This window comes from Neovison vison, chromosome 10 (assembly GCF_020171115.1).
Source record: "Neovison vison isolate M4711 chromosome 10, ASM_NN_V1, whole genome shotgun sequence".
In the NCBI taxonomy this organism is placed as follows: Eukaryota; Metazoa; Chordata; class Mammalia; order Carnivora; family Mustelidae; genus Neogale; species Neogale vison.
The window spans coordinates 74808082-74829697 of NC_058100.1; the positions used below are offsets into that span (position 1 = coordinate 74808082).

A 21616-nucleotide genomic window follows, 5' to 3' on the forward strand; every position below is an offset into this window, starting at 1 on the left:
TGAAGGTTTTTAAGTGAAATGTCACATATTTAAAACAGTCTGTCTGAAGCTTGGTGTTCTCCCTGAGGATTTAAGGTTTCGATTTTGGGATCTAGAGTCCTCAGTTTGATGATGTCAGTTGGGAAAGGAAGATGGCTAGCCCTCTATAAATCAATTGCTGGCAAATGTTGACAGCCGTGCTTCCCATTCCCTGACTAGAATCGAGGGTCCTGTATCAAGAAGCAATTTGGGTATTATAATTACAGAAAATAGGGATGGAGCACCACCTGTGTGCAAGGCACGGGGCTCAGTGCTCTGCGTGTGACAGCCCATTCAAGCTTTTTTTTTAAAGATCTTATTTATTTATTTGACAGAGATCACAAGTAGGCAGAGAGGCAGGCGGAGAGAGAGGGGGAAGCAGGCTCCCTGTGAGCAGAGAGCCTGATGTGGGCTCGATCCCAGGATCCTGGGATCATGACCTGAGCCGAAGGCAGAGGCTTTAACCCACTGAGCCACCCAGGTGTCCCCCCATTCAAGCTTTAAAACAGCCCCGCTAAGGAGGGGAACTTAGGAAGAGATTTAGAAATCAGAATACTCTCCTGGAACTCGTACATGATGGGACTCAAAACCAGGTCTCATTGACTCTAAAATTTGGGGGATGTTTTGTTTTTCTTTTTTAAATTGAATCAAAGGGACAAATGTGCATCACTAAAGAGTAAAAAGTCCAGAGAAGTGCATCATAAAACCAAGTTTCCCACCTCAATCCTGATTTTCTCATCCCTCCCCAAAGCCTGTCTTCCCAGTCACTATCCTGAACCTTGTTAAGACGCACAGAAGATGAGTTTGAATCAGTTAGAAGAATTCACTAATATTATGGATAGAAGTTCTAGAAATCTAGCCCAGTTCTTAGAAGAGATGGTATTATACAAGTTGTTACCAAAAAAATTTAGAAGAGGGACCTATTACCAGTGTTTCCCATTTTAAGTATTTCTTTAAAAATAAAAATCCAGTATTTAAATTCTTATACTGGGCACAGACTTGAGGGCCTTCAAGGATTATTAGCACCATTATATTGCATATGAAATGACATGCATTTGTATGTGTACATGTATGAATTTTGGGGGGAGAGGATCTCTAGTTTTTGTCAAATTCTTGAAGGAGGCTGTGACCCCCAAATAGTTGAGAACGATGGCTCTAACCCCTCAGTCTAGGTGTTTCCATTGTAGATTGGAAGAGAGGACCTTGGTTTATATTTTAATGGGAGTAAGAAATGGAACTGGCCCATGAGACTCCAGTCCACGAAGATGTGTCCCCCTCAAGCCCCTGGTCGTTGCAGCTGCCTGTGAATCAAACAGCCCTTCCCTTAGTAGGCTTGGCAAGGCTGCTCATCTTTCACGGGCCTTCGACTGGGACTCTCAGGGCTAGACTTTGTTTCCCTCTAACGGCCAGGCTTCTCAGAAATGACTGGTTTTCTTCCATATTTGCGAATGTCGTCAGATCACACTAAAGAGACAGGGCCTTCCTCCTCGTCCCTGCTGAGGTTACCGAGTTAATTATCTCTCATCTCCAGTGTTTGTTTGACCAAGAAGTAGACTTGGAAATTTCTCCCCGTCTTTTCTGAATCTCGGCTCTCTTTTAACTCAAGAGCAGGGGGGAGGCTTATGCAATTCAAACTTTCAGATCTTCTGTGAAGCAGCCCCACCCCTGAGACCCATAACCTCACCCATGGCTGGCCTCCCTGCATTTGACTACGTCCTGGAGAAGAGTGACTCTCAACCGCGACCATTTTCTCCCCAGAACAGCTGTTTGCATCCATGGTACTGCTTCTGCAAGGTGGACAGGGGATGTATGCAAATCTGCAGTAGAGGAGAGAACCACTGGGTTAGAGAGAGACCAGCTTGGTAATTGGAATCTGGGGGGCGGGATCCGCTAGAAATGAACTCTGTCCAGTTCTGAACAACACCCATGCAGATGAAGGCAGCGGGGCCTCGGGTCTCTGGTTCAACATCAGAGGGCTTTGGGTTCTCCTCAGATCTGTCAGAATCAGGTGCTGGGGACCGCCTGCTGAGGCCCATGGAGGAGGTAGAACTCCTTAGCAGAGCTCACAGCTCTACAACCTGGGGCTGGGGGGTGGGGGTGCGTGTATGGAGCCGGCCAAGCCTTCCACCTGGGTGAACAGAGACCAGTGGGGGCCAGTGAGGCCCAGCAGCTCACTGAAGGGCTCGGGTCCTTGGCCAAGGTTGGAGGTGTGGCCAGAGCAGCTGCTGCCTGGGAAGGGCCAGTTGCCCGGTGATATAATAACGAAGTCCGACTGCATCCAGAGGAGGCCTGAGCAGACACTGAGCGGCATGCTGACCTTTTCCTGAATAAATCCTGATTGTAATAGTAGAGGATATTATGGAAATGAAAAACAATTACATTAGCTTCCAGAAAGAAATTCACTTGCTTAATGGAATACAAAAGCTAATCGGTTGGCGAATTTTTTTAATAAGTCTAGAGCTCAGAATGGAAGATCCTAGTAATTTTATTATTTTGCTCTGCAGGAAGGTACACAGCACACGACGCCTGCGTCTTCTGACCGTGTCATTATGAGGGCAGCCTGAGGGTCTCCATCTGCTCTGGCAGCTTAGTGGGTTGGTGTGTGGGAGTCGTCCCCGCTCTACGGAGTGGTGTGTTCTCAAGGCGGGGGAGAGCTGGCCGAGAAGGTGTGGAGCGGGGGTGGTGGTGGGCTGGCAAGTAAAATTTGAACGAGGAGCTGGTGAGAGAGGAGGGGTGAGGCCCGCCAGGAGGTGGCTCCTGAATGACCGATCACCGTCTTCTCCCTGCGGACTTTCTAGAAGGGCTCCGATGCCCAGAAAAGCAGGTGGCAATTTGTGGAACTTCTGCTCTTGCTCTTGGCAGTGCCTCCCCTGATTGTGTTCTCTGGGCATTCATGCGAGTGCTTTCCAACTTGCCCCTTTCCTTTCTCCTCCAGTTTATCACAGTTCAGTGAAGAGAACATGATGGATCCCTACAACCTCGCCATCTGCTTCGGGCCCTCACTGATGTCAGTACCCGAGGGCCACGACCAGGTGTCCTGCCAAGCCCACGTGAACGAGCTGATCAAAACCACCATCATCCAGCATGAGAACATCTTCCCAACCCCCAGGGAGCTGGAAGGCCCCGTCTACAGCAGAGGAGGAAGCACAGAGGACTACTGGTAGGGGGCTCTGGGCTGGAGGCGGTGTGGGGGGTATCCCCGGTGCACCCTGGGTATGGGGGCCAGATGGCCAAGCAAGACCCAAGGGAAACACCCGGAGCCTCTCAGCCTCCCACTTCAAGCTGCCGGGATCTGGGGGGTGGGGTGGTTCGGGCAGTTCTCTGCCTCAACCTGACGTGTGGAGTAAGTGCCGTTTGGTGCCACCTCCCTGTTTCTTATGAGTTCTCAGTGGTGAGGAACCATTCTGGAAAATAATGACAGCAATAATAGGAATGTTAATAATCTCCAGGAGAGGAAAATTTGTAAAGTTGTATTTAGAACAGCTGCTCATCAGTCAACAATGTCTCTCAGGCTCCTGCTCTGGGCTGTGTCATGAGAGACACAACCCCGGGTCCCAGAAAGGAAAATTTCTTTCTTATGCTTCATGCCTATAAGGTATGGGGCATCGTTCCCTCACTGTGACTTTATACAACGATAATTTAGAATGATCGCAGAAATTTGTGAAGAGAAGGGGTGAGCTCTGTTTTTGGCAGATTAGGCATACTTCCACCCTAAAGCGAGATTAAATCCTGTGGGGTGAGGTTTTTCATGACCGAGGCTGGGAACAGAGATGTAAAAGGAATCCCTAGGGCACATCTTTACTAGATCCTTCTGTTAGACGATTACCAAATTACTCTTTCCATATTACAGATAGAGTCACTGTAGCCCAGAGAGGCCAGTGACAATCTTTCAGGCCACTTTAGGGGTGGGGGTTCCAACCTTGACACGTCTTAGTACAGGACACCATCCAGGACCCCACACTAAACCCCGGGGGTACCACTGACAGTGTCATTTTCCCATCACACACAAAGGCAATCACCTCTGTCTTTCACTCCTTAACATCCCTCACCTCACCCCATCCCCTCGCATGTTCCCCATCAAATGGTGCTTCAGCCTGAGCTAAAAGCATGAGCCAGCGCAAATCGGATTCCGCCTGAATGCAACATCTGGAAACAGTTCAGCAGCCCCATTGCTACCCACTGAGGCAGGAGGAAGACGGGGAGTTTGTTGACTTATTTAGAGGCCAGTGGGCCCATGCTTTTCCCTGATCACCACGGAACAGCCTCCTGCCTGAGGAGTGAAGAACGTGATATTCATGTGTCCGTGAATGTAAAAATACCACTGACCCCCCTGGCTTTGGTCTTGTCCACTGTCCCGCAGATCCCAGCACCTGGGTCCGAGCTGGAGAAGCCCACGTTCGCCAGCTCGGAGAGAAAGCTTTCCGTCACTGACAGATGCTTGCTGGGGCGGGGGCAGTCGTTCAGGTCTCAGCCTACAAGCTGATGAGCTCCAGGGAGCTGTCCTTGGGCATGTGACTCGGAGCATCGGGTTCTCTCGCAGGAGGGTTGAAAAGCTGTGGAAGTAGTGCTCCCGGCGCCTGCTTTATCTTCCTTCCAAAGTGTGCCCTCACGTCTCAAATATCTCAGGGCCATTCCCCAGCCCTGTTCCCCCAGTCCCAGCCCAGGGGAGCAGACAGAGTCACTGCAGGGGTGACTCACAGGGAGCAGCCCCCCTGCCCGCCCCCGCCCTCCACTGTTCGTTGTGCATCCAACTATCATTAGCAGCCTCTGGACAAACCACAAGATCAGTGAGGGGATGTTACTACCCAGACTGGGTGGGAGGCAAAGCACCCGAGGACCAAGAGGAGGTGACCTTGGATAAGAAGGACCATCTGACCGCTGGACTCACCCACTCAGAAGGCTCCCAACCTCTCTTCTTTGAGAGGAGAAAGAAGTGCCAGGGAAGCGAGCTAAGATGGATGAAGGGTCGGGCAGCGGGGAGGGGAGTGGTGGAAGGGGTCTAGAGCCTGAGAATCCTGGAGACTGGCCGGGAGACCGGAAGAGCCAGGGAGAGGGACCTGCTGGCCACTTGGCCTCCCCGTAGCTGTGAAGAGGAGAGGGCAGTCCCCCTTCACCTCACTTACCAAGCCCTGCAGCTAAAATCCAGTTCTCTGGGACTGCCTGCTGTTCGGCCTGCCGGGCCTCTGCAGACCGCAGGTGTCCACGGGCTTGCGATGTGGCCAGCATGTGGATATGGAGTCAAGCATAGAATTTTAGAGCTACCAGGGGCCTAGTAAAGCCATCATCTCGCCTTTCCGTTAGAGCAGTGGTTTTCCAAGCGGAGTCTTTGGACAACAACACCTACGTGACATAGCACTGGCTAGGAATACAGACATTCCAGCTCCGCCCGGCCCTCGAGACTTAGAAACTCTGGGAGTGAGCTAGTCCACTTGTAATAAGCTGTCCAGGACTCCCTGAAGTTGGAGAATTGCTGCCTTCATGGATAGCCACGTAACTACACTTGCAACTCTGGAGAAAACTGAGCCTTTGCCCTGTATGCACTTGCGGCCCTGAGGGCTTCTAGATGTCATGAAGCTCATCAGAGTTTTTGGCCCAGTAAACAGTGAAAAATTGTGCCCACATTGTTTGATAAGGAGGAATCTCTGGGTCTTCCTTCCTTCCTCCCTTCCTTCCTTCTTTCCTTCCTTCCTTCCTTCCTTCCTTCCCACACTCATCTGCCACATCCTAACCATCCTAACTTTGTGGTCTCAGGAAAATTACATCGCTGCTCTGTGGCTTAGTTTCCACATCTATAGAATGGGAAACCAAGACTACCTGTCTCATAGGGTTGTTGTAATGAATAAATTAGTTCACGTAATGCGCTTGGAACAGCGCCTTGCTGGTAGTTAAGTGCTCAGGAAATGGTTAAAAAAATTTTAAAAATAAAAATAAAAAAGGAGGAATCCTATTGATGCTCTCCCAGAAAGTTCTCTGGATTCTGGAGAGCCTCCTTGGAACTGACTTCTGAACTGGTCGTCTGGTCTTTGAGGAGCCTTCTGGAGTGAAAGACCTGTCCCTGTTCCAAGGGGAGGGAAAGGCTATAGGCTCAAAGGTAGGAATCGTGAGGCCAGGTGGTGAGTAGAGGAGGTGGTAATTAATGCTTCCATAGAATTGCCTGGAAAGGCTCTCTTGTTACTACCAACTGCCAGAGGAAGAAGCTTTAACAATGAATGGGGATTTTTGTCAGTTTCTCATGAAGTTAGAATTTCCTGGTGCCCATCTCCATCCACTCTAATGTCCACAAGGCAGGAGACCAGGAGTGGAAATGGTTTTCCCGGGAGCTTCCCTGACCATTCTCATTTCTCAACCCTGGATGATTTTAGACTCTGTAAACCGTTGAAGAACCTGACTGGCTTCCATGCCCTGCCCTCTCGCAGAGTCCGGCCCACAGTAGACTCTTCGTCTCCCTCTGACTCACCTCCCACTCTCTCACCCACGCAAGACCAAACCACAAAGCCTAGAGACATAAGCAAAATGAGAAAGAAGGAAAGGAAGACCACTTACGGACCACTGTGTCAGGTCTCAGTGAATCTTCTGGCGACGCTGTGACATTTTACAGACTACTAGCCTCAGACCATCAACCTTAGGTGGCTGAGGCTTAAAGAGATTCCGTCCCTTGCCCAGGGTCCCACAGCTACCGAGTGTCAGGGCTGGTTTTCAGGTCCCGTTGTGTCCCAGGCAAAAGCCTAGTGTTTTCTTCCATGGGCTACCTCCAGGGACTAGTTCACCCAAAACAGCCCTTGAGGGGTTGAATTGCTCTGTATTTTCAAAAAGACTTATTCTGTAAGTTCAAAAGGGGTTCCCGCTGTCTCAGGATATTCTAAACCCCAGGCAGTCTCAAGTAGTTTTTGCAGTAGTGACTAGAGAACCTCGGGAGCCTTGTGTTTTACCATCATCATCGGGAGCAGTCCGGAGGTGGAAAGCGTGAGACGGCTTCCATGCCCTTGCTCCAAGGAAGCTATGTGAAGAAGACAAGAGTTTGGTCAGCGAGGGGCTGAGGTCCCCATGTCTCTTGCTTCTTTTGCAGTGACAGCCCTCATGGAGAGACCACCTCGGCTGAGGACTCAACCCAGGACGTGACCACAGAGCACCACACCAGCGATGACGGTAGGGGGCGCTACTTCCAGGACAGCGGGGCCACGGGATTGTGGCAGACGGGGTGGGGCGGGGGTGGGGGGGGGATGAGGACGGTGAAGTGGAAGGAAAGGATTATATAGCCTGTGTTCCCAGTGCACCTTGCTGCTCAGCAGCCCCCTGAAAACAGGGAGGGGGCTCTCCTGTCTAGTTTTCATTCCTTCCCTTTCCTGGAGCGACAGCCCACCTTCTCAAGGAGAACGGTCTCTGTGCTAAAGCGGAGATGGAGCACTGGACCTTGCAGAGCCTTTAAAGCTTCTTGCCCCTTCTCCCTGCCCCTCACCCACCTTCAAGCTCCTTGTCTCGCCTGCCTGCCTCCCAGGCGTGGTGTTGGTCCCCCAGCCTAGACTCTGGCCAGGCAGCTGGAGACCAAAGTCAAGGAGAGCTCATTTGAGAAAACGGTAGGCCTGGGGAATAGGGAAGCTGGTGCCAAGAGCCCAACAGAAGCAAGCCAGAGGGGAGTGGGACTCAGGATGCAGAAACCACACACTTTCACGCCTGCCGACTGGAAAAATTGACCCTTTCCAAAGTACAGACATGGGAGCTCTGAGCAGCCTGGCAGTGTGCATCGTGAGGTGGGATGTGCAGCTGTCACCGCTGGCTCCTCGGCAGCGCCCATGATTTATTAGGGCCTGTCCAGCCAGCACGCCGTCCCTACTTCCAACAGTTCCGCGCCTTCATTTCTGGACCCCTTGGGCTCTTGGAAGACTCAACAGCTGACAAGGGGCCTCAGAATTTTCTGGGCACGAGAACGAAATGGCACAGTCTTTGGAGCCTTCCCTGCTTTCTGCCTCGCTGTGAATTCTACAATCCTAGGCCAGCTTTTTAGAGGAGAAGGAAAAAAATTAGGGCTGCTTATTTGGATGCTGAAGTCAGATGGATCAGTATGATAATCTTCCCCATTACAGGAGGGGAACAGGTAAAGGAGGGAAATTTGTCCCTGCTAGAAGCTTTGTAGGCCTTATCTCTTAATCCTAGTGAAATAGAGCCACCCGCTATTTTATAGCTGAGCAGACAGAGGCCAGAGAGGTCAAGTGATATGCCCAAGGCTGTACAGAACTGAGATGGGATATTTAGCTAGGCCTTCTCTGGTGGGCCTCTTGGAGAGAAACCTCCAGGCCTGCCTGTCCTGGAGCAGGCCCACCGAAAACGCTAGCTGGGCCTGGCCCTGCCTATAGGCAGTCTTACTGTCCGTGCCTCGGAATACCGGCTTTAACCTCAGGGTCCAGGTTTCTGGGAGCTTTCTTGCTCTCTGACCTTCCCCCTGCCGCTCAGCGCAGATAAAGGTAATGACGACACACTAAGAATTAGGGCTAATGCGTGCGCCGCCCACCTTCGTCACTGTAGACCCGCCCTGTTCTTAGTGCTTTTACAAATTGCTGATTAATGACTCCTCCTAACAAGCTCATGAAAAAGGTACTTTTTTTATGCAGAGGAGACCGAAGCTCACCCCAAAATAAAAAGTCACTGCCTTTGTAAACCCCTTTTTAATTTTCAAATTACTTTTATGTCCATTTTCCCCTGTATTAGCTACAAAATATATTTCTGTATTCTGTATTTTTCTGGAAAGTAGATTGTTTGAGTTATTTTCTCCTTACAGAGACTAAAAGCTCATGGTCTGCTAGGGGGAATGGATAGTATAAATAAAATTTATTGTATTGAGAGTACAGTATGATAAATGTTCTGCAATTAATGGAGTTATTTTATGATCAGAAAAGAGCTTATAAATGCAGCAGGACAAGGTCAGCGATAGGGTTTGGCGTTATGAGCTGTGGACGCACCAGAGAAGTTCCCATTTTCCCTGAGTGAGGCTCAGCCTGTTGGGCAGCGTGACGTGCTCTCCCAGGAGACACACTGTGTCCAAGTAGGACGAGACTCCCGCCATGCACGTGTGGTTTGTTTTTGCACGGAAAACTGCCGAGAGAATAAAGTATTCTTTGTATTGTTTTGTGTCTTAATGATGCTGTTTCAGTTGTGACTCAGTGTGCTTCGTCAGGAGGATGAGAGAGGAGGAGCTTCTGGGTGGGGGAAGCAGCATGACCAAAGGCAGGAAAGGGCGCACACGTGCTTTCGGGGTGACGGTGCAGTCTGCACGGGGATCCTGGCCTTAGCCATCAAGCCTCCGTGGCTTAGTTCTCACACCGGGTTATCTTCCCACCAGTGTAAGTTCAGCTAAGTGGGCTTTTCCGCCCAGTTTCCTGAGCCTCTGGGTCCCAACAACATGTGTTTCCTTCTTTTCTGCCCTTCTCAGAGTGTGAGCCCATCGAGGCCATTGCCAAGTTTGACTACGTGGGCCGGACAGCCCGAGAACTGTCCTTCAAGAAGGGGGCATCCCTGCTGCTTTACCAGCGGGCTTCTGATGACTGGTGGGAAGGCCGGCACAATGGCATCGACGGACTCATCCCCCATCAGTACATCGTGGTCCAAGACACGTACGTTGGGTCCCCTGCCCCTCTAGGCATCCCCGGCTGCGCCATGGGAGAGAGACTTTATTTCTGGCTCCAGAGGAGGGTGAGAGAGACCGACCCTCAGGGGAAGCCCACCCCATCCCTGAAGGACCCCATGCAGACTCCGTGGAGGACTGTTTTTCTCATCTCTATCCCTTCGAGTCGCTCCCTACCCACCCACCACCCTGCTAGTCACTTTGGAAACTTCCCAGCCCTCCTGCTCATCCACCCTTAAACCTGATGAGTGATAATGAGGGGTTATTGTTTGACCACTTATATTTCCGTTCTGGAAAGCTCAGAGTGGGAAAACATTTGTACTTCTTTTCTTTTTAAAAACAAAACAAAACAAAACCCCAAACTAGGCTCATCCCAACCAGTTGGGCCGCTGATGGCGCTTTTCCACTTGCAAATGAAAATGATGCATTGCTTTTCTAGGAGAAATCTAGCTCTAGCGGCCTGGTGGAAACGAGCCAGTTCATTTAACCCAGATGAGGCTGACGTGGGGAGCAACAGGGAGAGGAGGGGAGAGGACTTCGGGGAGCAAAGGGCATGTGAACCGGGCCCAGAGAGACTTCATCAGCTGGGCTGTCGGCTGGCTCCCTGCTCTTTAAAGCAAAGTCTCTGGGGCAGGAGCACTTTAACCCCCTCCGCCCCTGTGATCCCCCCGCCCCCCGCCAGCCCCAGCTGCCTCCTTGCCCCTTTGCCCTGCCTCTGCCCCCGACTCCCTGCCCTTGGATGTGATGCTGATACTGTCAGTGTTTTTAGTCCTTCCCTTAATATTATTTTTTAAAGGTTGATATCCTGAGTGAGTCTGCACCCTCCCAGCCTCTCCCCGGCTCGTTCTGCAGGGAGATCCTCCCTCTGTTGATAACATCGCAAACCTGGTGGCCATCTGTGCGTGGACAGGACCCTCCCAAATTTAGCATTTTGACTTCACTACGGGACTGAGAGAAGATGAATTGTGGGGGAGAAGGGGCTTTCCTTGTCATCAGTAGCCAGAGGGGCCGGGAGAGCAGTGGAATGACCTGGGAGCGGCTTGGACGCTATAAGCGGGGCTCGATGCACGACGACCGAGTGTGGTGGTGTCCTGCCTCAACGCCGGCATCTCCAGGGCCAGCGCAGAGCAGCCTGTCCTGGCCCTCAGTGCTCGGGACCTCAACAGATAAACCGCACTCTGGACTGGCAGCCTCCTTCTCCAGGAGGTTGCCCCGGCACAGCCGTCCCGGGAAAGCAGCGAGGGGTCGAAGGCAGCTGCCTTGAATCCAGGTGTCCTCTAGCTCAGCCTTGTGGCGGCCGCACAGCATCCCACAGAGCACAGCGGGATTATTTATATTTATTTAATGACCCTCCGAAGGCTCTTAGCTTTCTTGCCTCTGCGCGCAGAGCTAGCCCAGCCAGGTGTCCTTGCTGCCTCAGAGCTGTCGCGGGGGTCGCGTGTGTGTTGGGGGGCCATCTCGCCGATTTAACACTGCTTTTTGTGTTGTTGTTGTTTCCCCCTCCTCCCTGCCTGCCTGCCCCTTCTCCCTCAGCGAGGACGGTGTCGTGGAGAGGTCCAGCCCCAAGTCTGACATTGAGGTCATTTCTGAGCCACCTGAAGAAAAGGTGACAGCCAGAGCGGGGGCCAGCTGTCCCAGTGGGGGTCATGTAGCCGATATTTATCTTGCAAACATCAACAAGTAAGCTCTGCTTTTCATTTTCTGCTCCCCTGAATGCCTTGTGACCCCTAGCCTCACCCTCCGGCCTCATGCCCCTCTCCAAGCCTGTGCCGCACCTCCCTGCCCCCCCTAACACTGCATGTGCTCACCGCTGCTGCAGGGCGGACAGGGCTGAGGAAGCTTCCCCAGGCCCTGCCTGCAGATCCCAGGCTCCTGCTGTGGAAGGCTGCCCCGCCCTGGGCTCGTGCAGTGTCCCTCAGCTCCGGTAGGGCCCCGGCTGATGATGAAAACTTGACCAAAGCTTTGGTCCCCTTATGCAACTTGGTTTTGCACTGTTTCTCAGAGGTGCCTTCTCTTTTCCAATACTTCCCCAAATAATAGTCTTTGATGTCTTCCTGGCCCTTCCTTTTCTGTCCAAAGATCCAACTTCGTGTGCATCTTCCACTAGGCTCACGTGACCCCAGAGGGGTTTACTGAGAGACCACGTGTCTGTTTCCTGCTCTGTCAGGCATTTGCTCCATCAAGGAAAGGAGACCACTCTGCCCGCCCCCGCCCCCCAAGGAAAGCTTTGTCCTGAGCTCTTTCATCATTGCCTAACCCTTTCTGCCCTTTCATACCAGGAGAAATAATTGTCCGTGTTTTCCCTGTTGCTTTAGCCCTGTGTCATCGTCCCCTGTTAGTCCCTTTGCAGATTCCCATTCCCGTCCGGCAGGCTCTTAACTCTGGCCCCAGCTTTCATTGCGGCTGTGAGCCCCATCCCAGGGTCTTAACTCCACCCACACCCGATCTGGCCGGCTAGAGGGATTCCACGCCCGTGCGCTGCTGCCTCCCCTAGAGACTTTCAGGTTATTGGAGAACTAATCTCATCTCAAGGGGCCAGACACCAAGTCCCAAAGCCTGCAGACCTCTTTCCGCCAGACCCTGAAACTTGGCCCAGTGCCAGCGGGATGACAAGCCCCAGGGCCTTCCTGATGAATACGGATTGCAGATGATGTACAGTTTTTATTCCCCTCTGGCTTTGGAGGAATGAAATGATTTGCACATTGGAAACCTGTTAACCGTAGCCTCTGGACACTGAAACTGGAAGAATAAAAGATGCTTGTTGTTTTTAAACTGCACCAGCTCGCCCAGATCTCTTGGCTTTCTTCCAACTAGCCGGTAGCAGGGGGAGTGGTTGGGGCACGTGGCTCTTTTCCATCTTTGGCCCTCAAGTTAGTGAAGTCGCTGATTCAGCTCACTTAGCATAGGTATGATTTAAGGCAGACCAGTAAAAAAGAACGGGGAATTTATTTATTTCCCTCCAGCCCAATACCCTGCTGGGAGGGCCAAGCTAGTAAAAAGTAACTGTGGACTAATCACATTTTCTTATTTATTTACAAGTCTGTGTTAATTATAAGCCTATCATCATAAGGTGGTAAGCCTCTAATTAACCCAGAAACCAAGGCGGGGTTGGTGGAGGGAGAGTTAAATAATTAGTTAGGTACATGTTTCTAAGCCATCAGATATTTGATGCCATCTATACCAAGAAATTGTACAGGATAATAGCTGAAATAGTCAAAAGATGAACACCAGGTGGAAAGTCAGGGCGGTTCCCTTGAGCTCCTTACCTGGTGATGTCAGGATGGGGTTCTCGGAGGACACGGGCTCCCCGGACACCAGCTAGTCTGTGGGCCAGTGGCAGCCCCCGGCTGTGCTTGCCCTGAGGAGTGACTCCGCTCTGCCAAGCCTCCCTGCCTGCCCCACACGTCCCTCCTCTCCCAGGCCCCGGGTTCTCTCACACCCCTGGACCTTTGCATCTGCTGCCCCGTTCCTCCCGGATCAGCTCCTCCTCTCCCTTCAAGTCGTAGCCCAAGGATTGACCTCTTTGGGGAAAGCCGTCTGCCACCCCCAAGGTCCTCGGGACCTGAGTTAGGTGCCTGAGTCCTGTCCTCCCACAGCAGTTTTAGTCTCTCCCAGGACCGAGGCTGCACTCGGATAACCCACCAGGCTGAGCATCTTGAAACCAGGAACTCTGCCTTCCTCTCCTCCTGTCCCCGGGGCCTGGCCAGAGACCTGGCCCACACCAGCCGCTCCATAAGCTGCCTCCTCAGCGGTTTGAGCTCTGTGAGTCAGCGACCCTCAAGTGGAAAAAGGAAATCAGCAAAGAGTTATTTGGGTGTGGCGTTCGATTTAGTTTCACACATTGAGTGAGGGCTCCCTGTCGGACCGAGCGCCCACGCTGGCTGTTCAGAGATGAATAAGGGGGTACTGGGCCTCAGCACTCAGTCCGGCAAAGGAAAGGCTATATGGACAGGTGACTAAAAAGCAGCACCATCAGAAGCCCCGAAGGAACAGAGGAACAGAAGAGGGAGTGATTGCTTCTGCCTGCCCTTGGACTTGGGGTACCCGGAAAGAGCCGTTTCGGCCGGGCCTTATAAGACTCTGAGAACATCCCCTTTCTGCTCAAGAGTGGCTGACGCCCAGGGCTTAATGGCCCGAGCGGGCAGCTGCAGGGAGCGCATGGAGAAGAAATGACCAGTGAACGGGACCAGGACTGGCTTAGGACACTGGCTTGGCCCCCTAGACCAGCACTCCACCTTCAGTCCTACCCCTTCCCTTCCTCCACCTCAGCTCCTGCCTTGGCCTTCGTGGTCCTTAGTGGTTTCGAGATCAGAGCTGCCCAGCTGCCAGCCCAAACCAGAAGTCGGATTTCTTCTTAGATTAGATCCTTGAGAACCTGATTCCAAGGGAAAAAAATGAAATTATTCGGCAGTAGGCAACACCCATGCTACTAGGATTCTGCCAGGCCATCTTGTGGGAGAGTCTCAGCGGGCTGAAGAAAGCTCGCGCAGAGCCAGGGTTCAGCCCAGTACTGGGTGACTTAGGGTCACATAGATGTATTTCCACCCTAAGAAAAGGCACAAACTTGGCCCTGACCCTGCCACACTGCAGCCTCCTGAAAAGTACTCTTTTCCATGTCTGCCCAAGAAGCAACAACGGCCTCTTAGGCCTGAATCCAAAATGATCACGATCTTGTGCTTGGACTAAGAAACATGCTAGAATTTGGAAAAACCAATTCTCCTCTGCCTTCTTGGTGATGGTGAGAATTTTTCTCCTACCTGGGTAGGTTTCTTAGGTTTCTGTTCAAAACAGGTAATTTCTGTGAATCTGTCTTCCATTAGAAACTTTAACTTAATCAGACATTTTTCCTGGCAGCACCTTATATCTCCAGACCTCAAAGCTCAAGACCACCAAGTAAGTATCTGTTTCTGCTTTGCCCAGTTTGGGGGTGGCAGGGGAACAGAGACACATAGAAAGCAAGGGAAGGTGAGGCCAAGGAGAGAACGTGCCGTGTGTCCCTCTTCTCCCAGAAGTCGTGGAGGCCAGCACCTGCCCCTCTCTCACTCTTGCCCCAGCTTCCTCAGGGACAGGAATCCCTGATCACGCTGCCCTTTCTGTTTGTGATTGAAGGCAAAGGAAGAGGCCAGAATCTGGGAGTATCCGGAAAACATTTCGGAGCGACAGCCATGGGCTGAGCGGTTCCCTGACTGACTCGGCCACCCCGGGGGTGGGGGCTAGCTGCCGCCCATCTTCCCAGCCCATCATGAGCCAGAGTCTCCCCAAGGAAGGGCCAGATAAGTGTTCTATCAGTGGGCATGGGAGCCTCAACTCCATCAGCCGCCACTCGTCCCTGAAGAATCGGCTGGACAGTCCACAGATCCGGAAGACAGTGACAGCAGGGAGGTCAAAGAGCTTCAATAACCATCGGCCCGTGGACCCTGAGGTCATTGCACAGGTAAGGTGGGGTGGGGCTTCTGGACGCCCGGCTAGCACATCTCCGTTTGTTGCGCCCACGTAGCGCCACGTTAATTACGTTAATTACGACGGGCCTTGAAACCACGGAAGTCTGTGCATCACATACCAAATTCAGAGGCTGCTAGACGTCTGGACCCAAGAAGGCAGCTCTCTACGCAATTCGTCTATCCCACTCTCCCCAAGAATTCGAAGACAGAATAAAAGAATTCAGACTTTTTTTCACATACAGGCTCTCGAGGCTTGTACTTTTTTTAAAGCAACACATTAGAGTTTTTTGATAGAGTCCATTCTGCCCAAGTTTCGGGTTTCGAGAGCCTGGTAAGGCTTTCGTGAAGCTGTGCGAGTGTTGAGGCTCAGATGTAGTGCTGGCCATGTTTTTCTGTCACCCCGCCCGCGCCCCAGTCCCGCTCCCTGCAGCTGATCCCTGGTCCCTAATGGGAAGAGGAAGACCACCGACAGCTCCTGGGTTCATGGGGGGGTGCAGGTAACGGAAGGGTTTCCAGCCCCAGTCCCCAGGCGCAGTGGCAGTGAGCTCTCTGGTTATGGGGTCTTCCTTCTGCGTAAGCACCACACTGACAAGTCTCTGTTTTCCGTGGACTATTAGCGATCCAGCCCCACCTCTAGAAGTCCCACTTCTGGGGTCGCTGCAGGCAGTTCACTCAGACGCCTCTCCCAACTCTATAATTTTCGTTAGACCAGGTAGGAGCGAAGGGCTCCCTGCTGCCCTCCTATGTTTCAACTGAGTTGAGATTCTTCTTGCCCCGTCTTCCAGGGGGCAATAGAGGCTGCGTCCGGTCTCTATTGGCTTAATTGGGATGCTCTGCTTAGGGAAGGTGTACCCGGCAAGCATAGTATTAAGCAGCGGGCCTGCGATGTCTTGCTTTGCTAGCCCTCTCCTCCTGCGCGTCTGCTGAAGCTCATGGCTGCGATCTGCCTTGCACCGTGGGGATCCTCCCAGCTCCCTCAGCCAGGTGTTAAGACGAAGCTAGAATACATTCCCCGTACAGACTCTACTACAGAGCAGGACTGAGGAGATGATGGGATTCTTCCTGAGCATTTTTATGGTTTGAGAACAATCATAGGGATGAGTGAAAATCACCGTCAACAGAAAGCATAGCTCACCCTGTAAGGGCCTTAACCAGGGCCTTGGCTTGGAACATGTCATCTTGACGTGTGAGCCTGATTCCAAGGAGGAGCCCTGTGGTGGTTTGGGGGTGCCCGACACAAGTGTGTGGAGAGGTGGGGAGGGAGCTGGGAGGTCTCCCTGAGGGGCAGCTGGCTGCGGACAGAGGGTCTCTGGTTCTGCTGTTTCCTGAGAGCTGGGTGGTTCCACTGTGGCTCCCGGGAGGTGAATCACCTGTGCGGGCTCTGGCTCCCCCTCCTGGTCGCTCTTCCATCCCCTCTCGTGGTGATGGGTAGAGGGAAAGGGCTTCCTCAAATTGGGCTCTCTGGTGGGGTAGGGGTGGGCGTAGGGGTGAGGGGGAGGTGTCCTGATGAATCTTCAGGGCGAGGGTTCTGGAACCTTTCCTCAGCCCTTGGCCCTTCTCGACCTTTGGCTTTGAAGCCAAGAAAAGAAAGATCATACTTAATCTCCACCACTTAGTGAGAAATAGTTTATTATGTACAATACCAAGCATACACAAAAGTGGAGAGAATTGGATAATAAATCCCACATACTCCTGACCAGACTCCTGGCCACTCTTACTTCAGCAGTTCCCCCCAACCCCGCCCCGGCACTGGATTATATGTCATTTCACCCAGAATTATTTCAATGCATATCTCTAAAACCTGAGGACTCGATTTAAAATAACATCTCCACCATTCTTTTCTAAAGGAAGAAAAAGAAATCTCCTGATAATGAAAATCCCTTTTTTCCCTTTCCCTACATTCTGAACATTCATATGTTTAAGGATTTCGGCCAAGTAAAATAATCTGGACATCTCCCTCCAGTTGGTTTCTTTGTGATTTGGCCTATGCTGTTGAAATAGGATCCTTGGGGACTTCTCCTTCTACTGGCCTCACCTCCTCTTTCCTGTTTTGCAGGATATTGAGGCAACTATGAACTCTGCCCTGAATGAGCTGCGGGAGCTCGAGCGGCAGAGCAGTGTCAAGCACACTCCTGATGTGGTTCTGGACACCTTGGAGCCCCTCAAAACTTCCCCAGTGGTGGCCCCCACATCAGAGCCCTCCAGCCCGCTGCACACCCAGCTCCTCAAGGACCCCGAGCCCGCCTTCCAGCGCAGTGCCAGCACTGCCGGGGACATCGCCTGCGCCTTCCGGCCTGTCAAGTCAGTCAAGATGGCTGCCCCCGTCAAGCCGCCAGCCACACGACCCAAGCCCACGGTCTTCCCCAAAACAAACGCCACTAGCCCTGGTGTCAACTCATCATCTTCCCCACAGTCCACTGACAAGTCTTGTACTGTCTGAGGGATGTAACTTAATTGTTCTAGACAAGGGGACTGGAGGGAATGACTGTTATTAAAAAAAAAATCTTCCTATTTAACTAGCTTGGGGACTTCAGTTGAAAATTAGATTCTAAGTTGTTCTTGCAGGAATTAGCCTTCCCGTCACCCAAAACCTTGAGAATGAAGCCCTCGTTACCACCCTGCCCTGCCCTTCCCACTGCCCTCTGCTTCTCCCCGTCGTCGTAATCCAGCCAGCCGCAGTACATACTGTTCTTAGGGTAGCCAGAGATAGGATTTTCCATTATCAGGTCACTGTGAAATCTGGCACGGCGAGTCACGAGGACACGGGCTCACGTCTCCGTCCCCTCAGACACAGGGGATGCCTGACCAGATGGTTGGCTGCTGAAAGCCAGCTCTCAGTGGCATCTTGTTTTGGGTACTGACTATAGAGAACCATATATAGTCCATTCTTCGTTTTACACACACACACACACACACACACACGTTTTTTTTCTCGTCTCTGGCATGTGGAGCCTCTCCTGGTCCCAGACCAGTCTCTTTCTAACTTATTGTGGCAGTTCACACAAGAGCCACCAGGGGTCTCTGTTTCTGTTCCAACTCTTGTTCTGTCTGGGCCAGAGGACCTAACCTTTGAAATCTCTCCATCATAAAAAATTGAGCACGATGGAACTGGATCCTGTAATCTGTCTGGGGTTGGAAGCTTTCTCTCTGTCTTCTTTCTATTGGTGTGAACTGGTCATTGGTGTTTGCTTTTGCTCTCCTCCATCCTCTAGGAATACAACCCAGTCTTTTTATAGAACTTCTGAAGTTTTTCTGAATGTTTAGACATTTCTCGGGTTCCTGTCTTTGTCTCTGATGGGCCATTTTCCATTTAAGACACTTTCCTGTATAAGACAGTTTTATAGCTGGTTCCTTTTAGGGTAAAGAGTCTTAAGAGAATTTTACTTGTGTTTATGGCAGGTTTGGAAAAGGTGAGAAATAGGTCCTTCTTCCTCCCACGGTTTTTGGGCATTTAAGACAAAATTCATTATCTTATTCAAAAATTAAAGTCAGCTTTGCTAGCCCCCCAAATTGTTCCCGAATGAAAATGTAACCTAAAGTTCACCTCTCTGGTTTGGTTATTCTGTAAGATCTCTCTTCAGGGACCAACAGGGGCTTGGAGAGCCCTAGTTAGATTAAAGAGAGACATTACTCCTTAAAACCTGTGGGTTTTTGTTTTTGTTTTTGTTTTTGTTTTTGTTTTTTTTCCAAATAAGAACAACTAAGAGAGCTTTGGCCCTGTGGGTTCTAAAGTCTTCCCGAGACCGGAATCTAACAAAATAAAAAATTGGGATACTGAATATTTTGGCCTTCTGTTGGCCTTTTTTCTGGTTCTCCTCCCAAAAAAGCAGAAATGATGCCCTTGCCTACTTTAATCTGGTCTCTAAACCTGGTGCCCCTGGTCCCGGCTTCCCTGGCTTCACGCTGTCCTGGCAGTAGGGCTGGGGACTGCCCCACCCCCTGTTGCATGAGTCTCAGAGAACTCCTTCAGTTAAAGCTGAAGCTCATTCCTTTTTATTTCCTGGCTTTAAATCTATGCTTTTAGCCTTATTTTCTATAGATCAAGAGAGGTGGTGGGTTGCCATTCAGATAGGAAAATCTGAGTTTCCTTATGTTTAGCCTAGAAGATCCTTTTTGGATCTTCTGAAGTTGGCAGTTGGTGCTGTGGAAAGTGGTAGGATTTTCCTCATTCTGGGTGAAGGAAAGAGCAGCTTTGGGGGGCATCGCTAATCACTAAAGGCTAACCTGGCACACCAGGATGACCACCCTAAGAGCTAGAAAGGAGAAAGGAAGAACTCGTCAGTGGAGTGCGTCAGCCTATGAGAAGTGACCCGCAGGCCTCTGGTTCTTGGCTTTTGTTGCTCTGTTCACTGGCCTGTCGTCATCTGTCACATGGACTTGCACAGGTCTTGAGCCAACAGGGGCTTTCAGACCAAAGGATCTGTTTCCTTAATGAAAACGGAAGCCCTCCCCTTCACTTTACATTCCTTTTGCTCCAACCGATCAACACTGGGACCCACACCTGCCCTTTCCCCCTCCTCCCAGCAAACTCCTCTCTGAGAAAGTCAAAGCAAAGCTTTCTGAATGACAACGCTTTGGGCCCCTTTGGTTGTTCCTGCCTTATTTCTCACGCGGCCCTTGTACATGACTTGTGTCCACCATCCCCTTGGTCAGTGTCCCTCTGCTGATTTGCCTCATGAACTGGACAGTGTGTGAGCAGCCACCTACTTCCCCCAGCTCTGGGAGCCACGTTGTCTTCCCCTCTCTGGTGCTCCTGATACCTGCGAGACCGACCTGTCGAGGGGACTAGGAACCCACAGAAGGAGAGTCCTTCTCGGCAGAGCTCCTGCGGCCAACTGGAATTCAGGCTGCACACTGTGATCTTTACACCGAAGAGCCAAAAGGAGCTGGCCACCCAGGACCTAGGGAGACCAGTCTTCCTCAGATCTGCTTGCCTCAACCAGCATGATGCTTCAGAGAGCCCCACTCCGCCCCTTGAGGCATGGATCCTTCTCTTGGTGCAGACTCGGGTCAGTCTTTGGGGGATTGGAGGCGGGGTGGGGCTACCAGCATCCCAATCTGGAAGAGAGGAGTTTGCAGCCAGCAGCCTGTCAGCTGGAAACACTGGTCTCAGCCAACCCTCTCAGGGCGCCCTGGTTTCTCCCCAAGGAGATGAGGAGAGATGACGCCAGCAACAGGATGAACAGACCACCGGAAGGGCTGGTGTGTGTGTACCCCACGTGCAGAAGAGAAGCTTAGATCTTCCAGGGAATTGCAATGTTGTGGCGTCTGACTTGTATGTCACGTTTGTGTAAAATGGTATATTCTTTAAAATAGTGTTGATAACTGGAATATTGTATGTATGCTTGGAGATGCTTTGTGTGAACCTAAGACTGTCACTCAACAGATGTTGGATTGGGGAAAATCCAAAGCACAACTTCGAAATAAAATACGTTTTTAGGTTTCGATGCTGCCAGTTCATATCCCCTTTCTGCCCCCTGAGATCTCCAACCCAGGAGTCTAGCTACCCAGGAGGGATTGTGACTGGTCTGTGGTGAGAGAGCCCTGCTGGCAACAGGAGAAATGTGACGTCAGGAGCCAACCACCCTCTCCCTCCCAGCAAGGCACGGCACAATTGCATCTAGAATGTGCACCCTCCCCGCCCACTGCAAGTGTGAAACCTACGAGGTTTTATAGAAAGTCTTCTAGCTCCCCATTGGGCAGTCTGTTGCTATGAGAACCATTTCCTCCACAGAATGCACCCACCCTGTTTTCAGGGAGGACCGTTCTCGTTTCTGTCCCTGGTCAGATTTCCCCACTTGGGAGAGTGGGGCCTGTCCAGTTGCTTGCAGGTTTTGCCAGCCGCAACCAAGGGTGACTGAAGGTTGTATTTCTTCCACAAGCCAAGCCCTGAGTCGTCCTGCTTTTGGATGCCCCCTGCCTCTGGGAGAAGAGCTGAGCTCTATGCTTGTGCTGTTGGTGTTGAGTGGGGGGCGGGGGGGGGAGACATAGGAAATGCTTTCTTGCCTATAGATTTTGATTGTAGCAGATCACAAGTTCAAGGGTGAAGCCATTCAAAGGTAGTAGCTGATAATGCATACGAGGGCAGATTTTCTAATACCAGAAGTCCCAGGTTGGGATCAGATCTCTCCTCTCCAAGGGGTCGCCCGGTGTTCAATGGTAATACGAGGAATCCTACCCCAAGCCCCGGACCAGACACCATGCCCTAAAGTCCAACACTTCCATCTGTCTCATGCCTTTCCAACCTGTCCTCTCTTCCCCCTCCTTCATTTTAGTAGTAGAGCTCCATCTTGAGCTTCAATTGCTGGCCCCTTGGTCTTGGAGAAGTCAAAGATGAGGCTGTCCTGCCCCCCGTGCTCTGGGGGAGTTCTCCATCCCTGAGTGTAGGTGCTGACCTGGCAGATAGAGATGGTTTATAAGCTGTGGGCAGAGGACCAACGAGCCTTTTCAGAGAGTCTAAAGGCAAAGGCAGGCTACCGTGGAGGGTCACTTTCTATATTCAGAGGGGAGCTTGATGGAAGTGAGTGACAATGAACACAGT

At 51.5% G+C, this 21616-nt stretch overlaps 1 protein-coding gene across 8 annotated transcripts in view; it reads left to right on the top strand.

Moving 5' to 3' along the window:
* The window catches only part of SRGAP2 (SLIT-ROBO Rho GTPase activating protein 2), a 236557-nt gene extending 216037 nt beyond the window's left edge, over positions 1-20520 (top strand). For 3 of the 8 annotated variants that reach the window (XM_044267770.1, XM_044267771.1, XM_044267774.1), the window contains 7 exons: positions 2954-3178; positions 7085-7164; positions 9443-9623; positions 11168-11314; positions 14489-14527; positions 14744-15068; positions 17132-20520. In XM_044267770.1, the coding sequence (XP_044123705.1) occupies positions 2954-3178; positions 7085-7164; positions 9443-9623; positions 11168-11314; positions 14489-14527; positions 14744-15068; positions 17132-17515 (1381 nt within the window). In that variant the 3' untranslated portion in view covers positions 17516-20520. Of the gene's footprint in view, positions 1-2953; positions 3179-7084; positions 7165-9442; positions 9624-10430; positions 11315-14488; positions 14528-14743; positions 15069-15692; positions 15788-17131 lie in introns of those variants that run through there. The other 5 variants (XM_044267772.1, XM_044267773.1, XM_044267775.1 and 2 more) reach the window with 4 other exon arrangements.
* The last annotated feature ends 1096 nt before the right edge of the window (positions 20521-21616 follow it).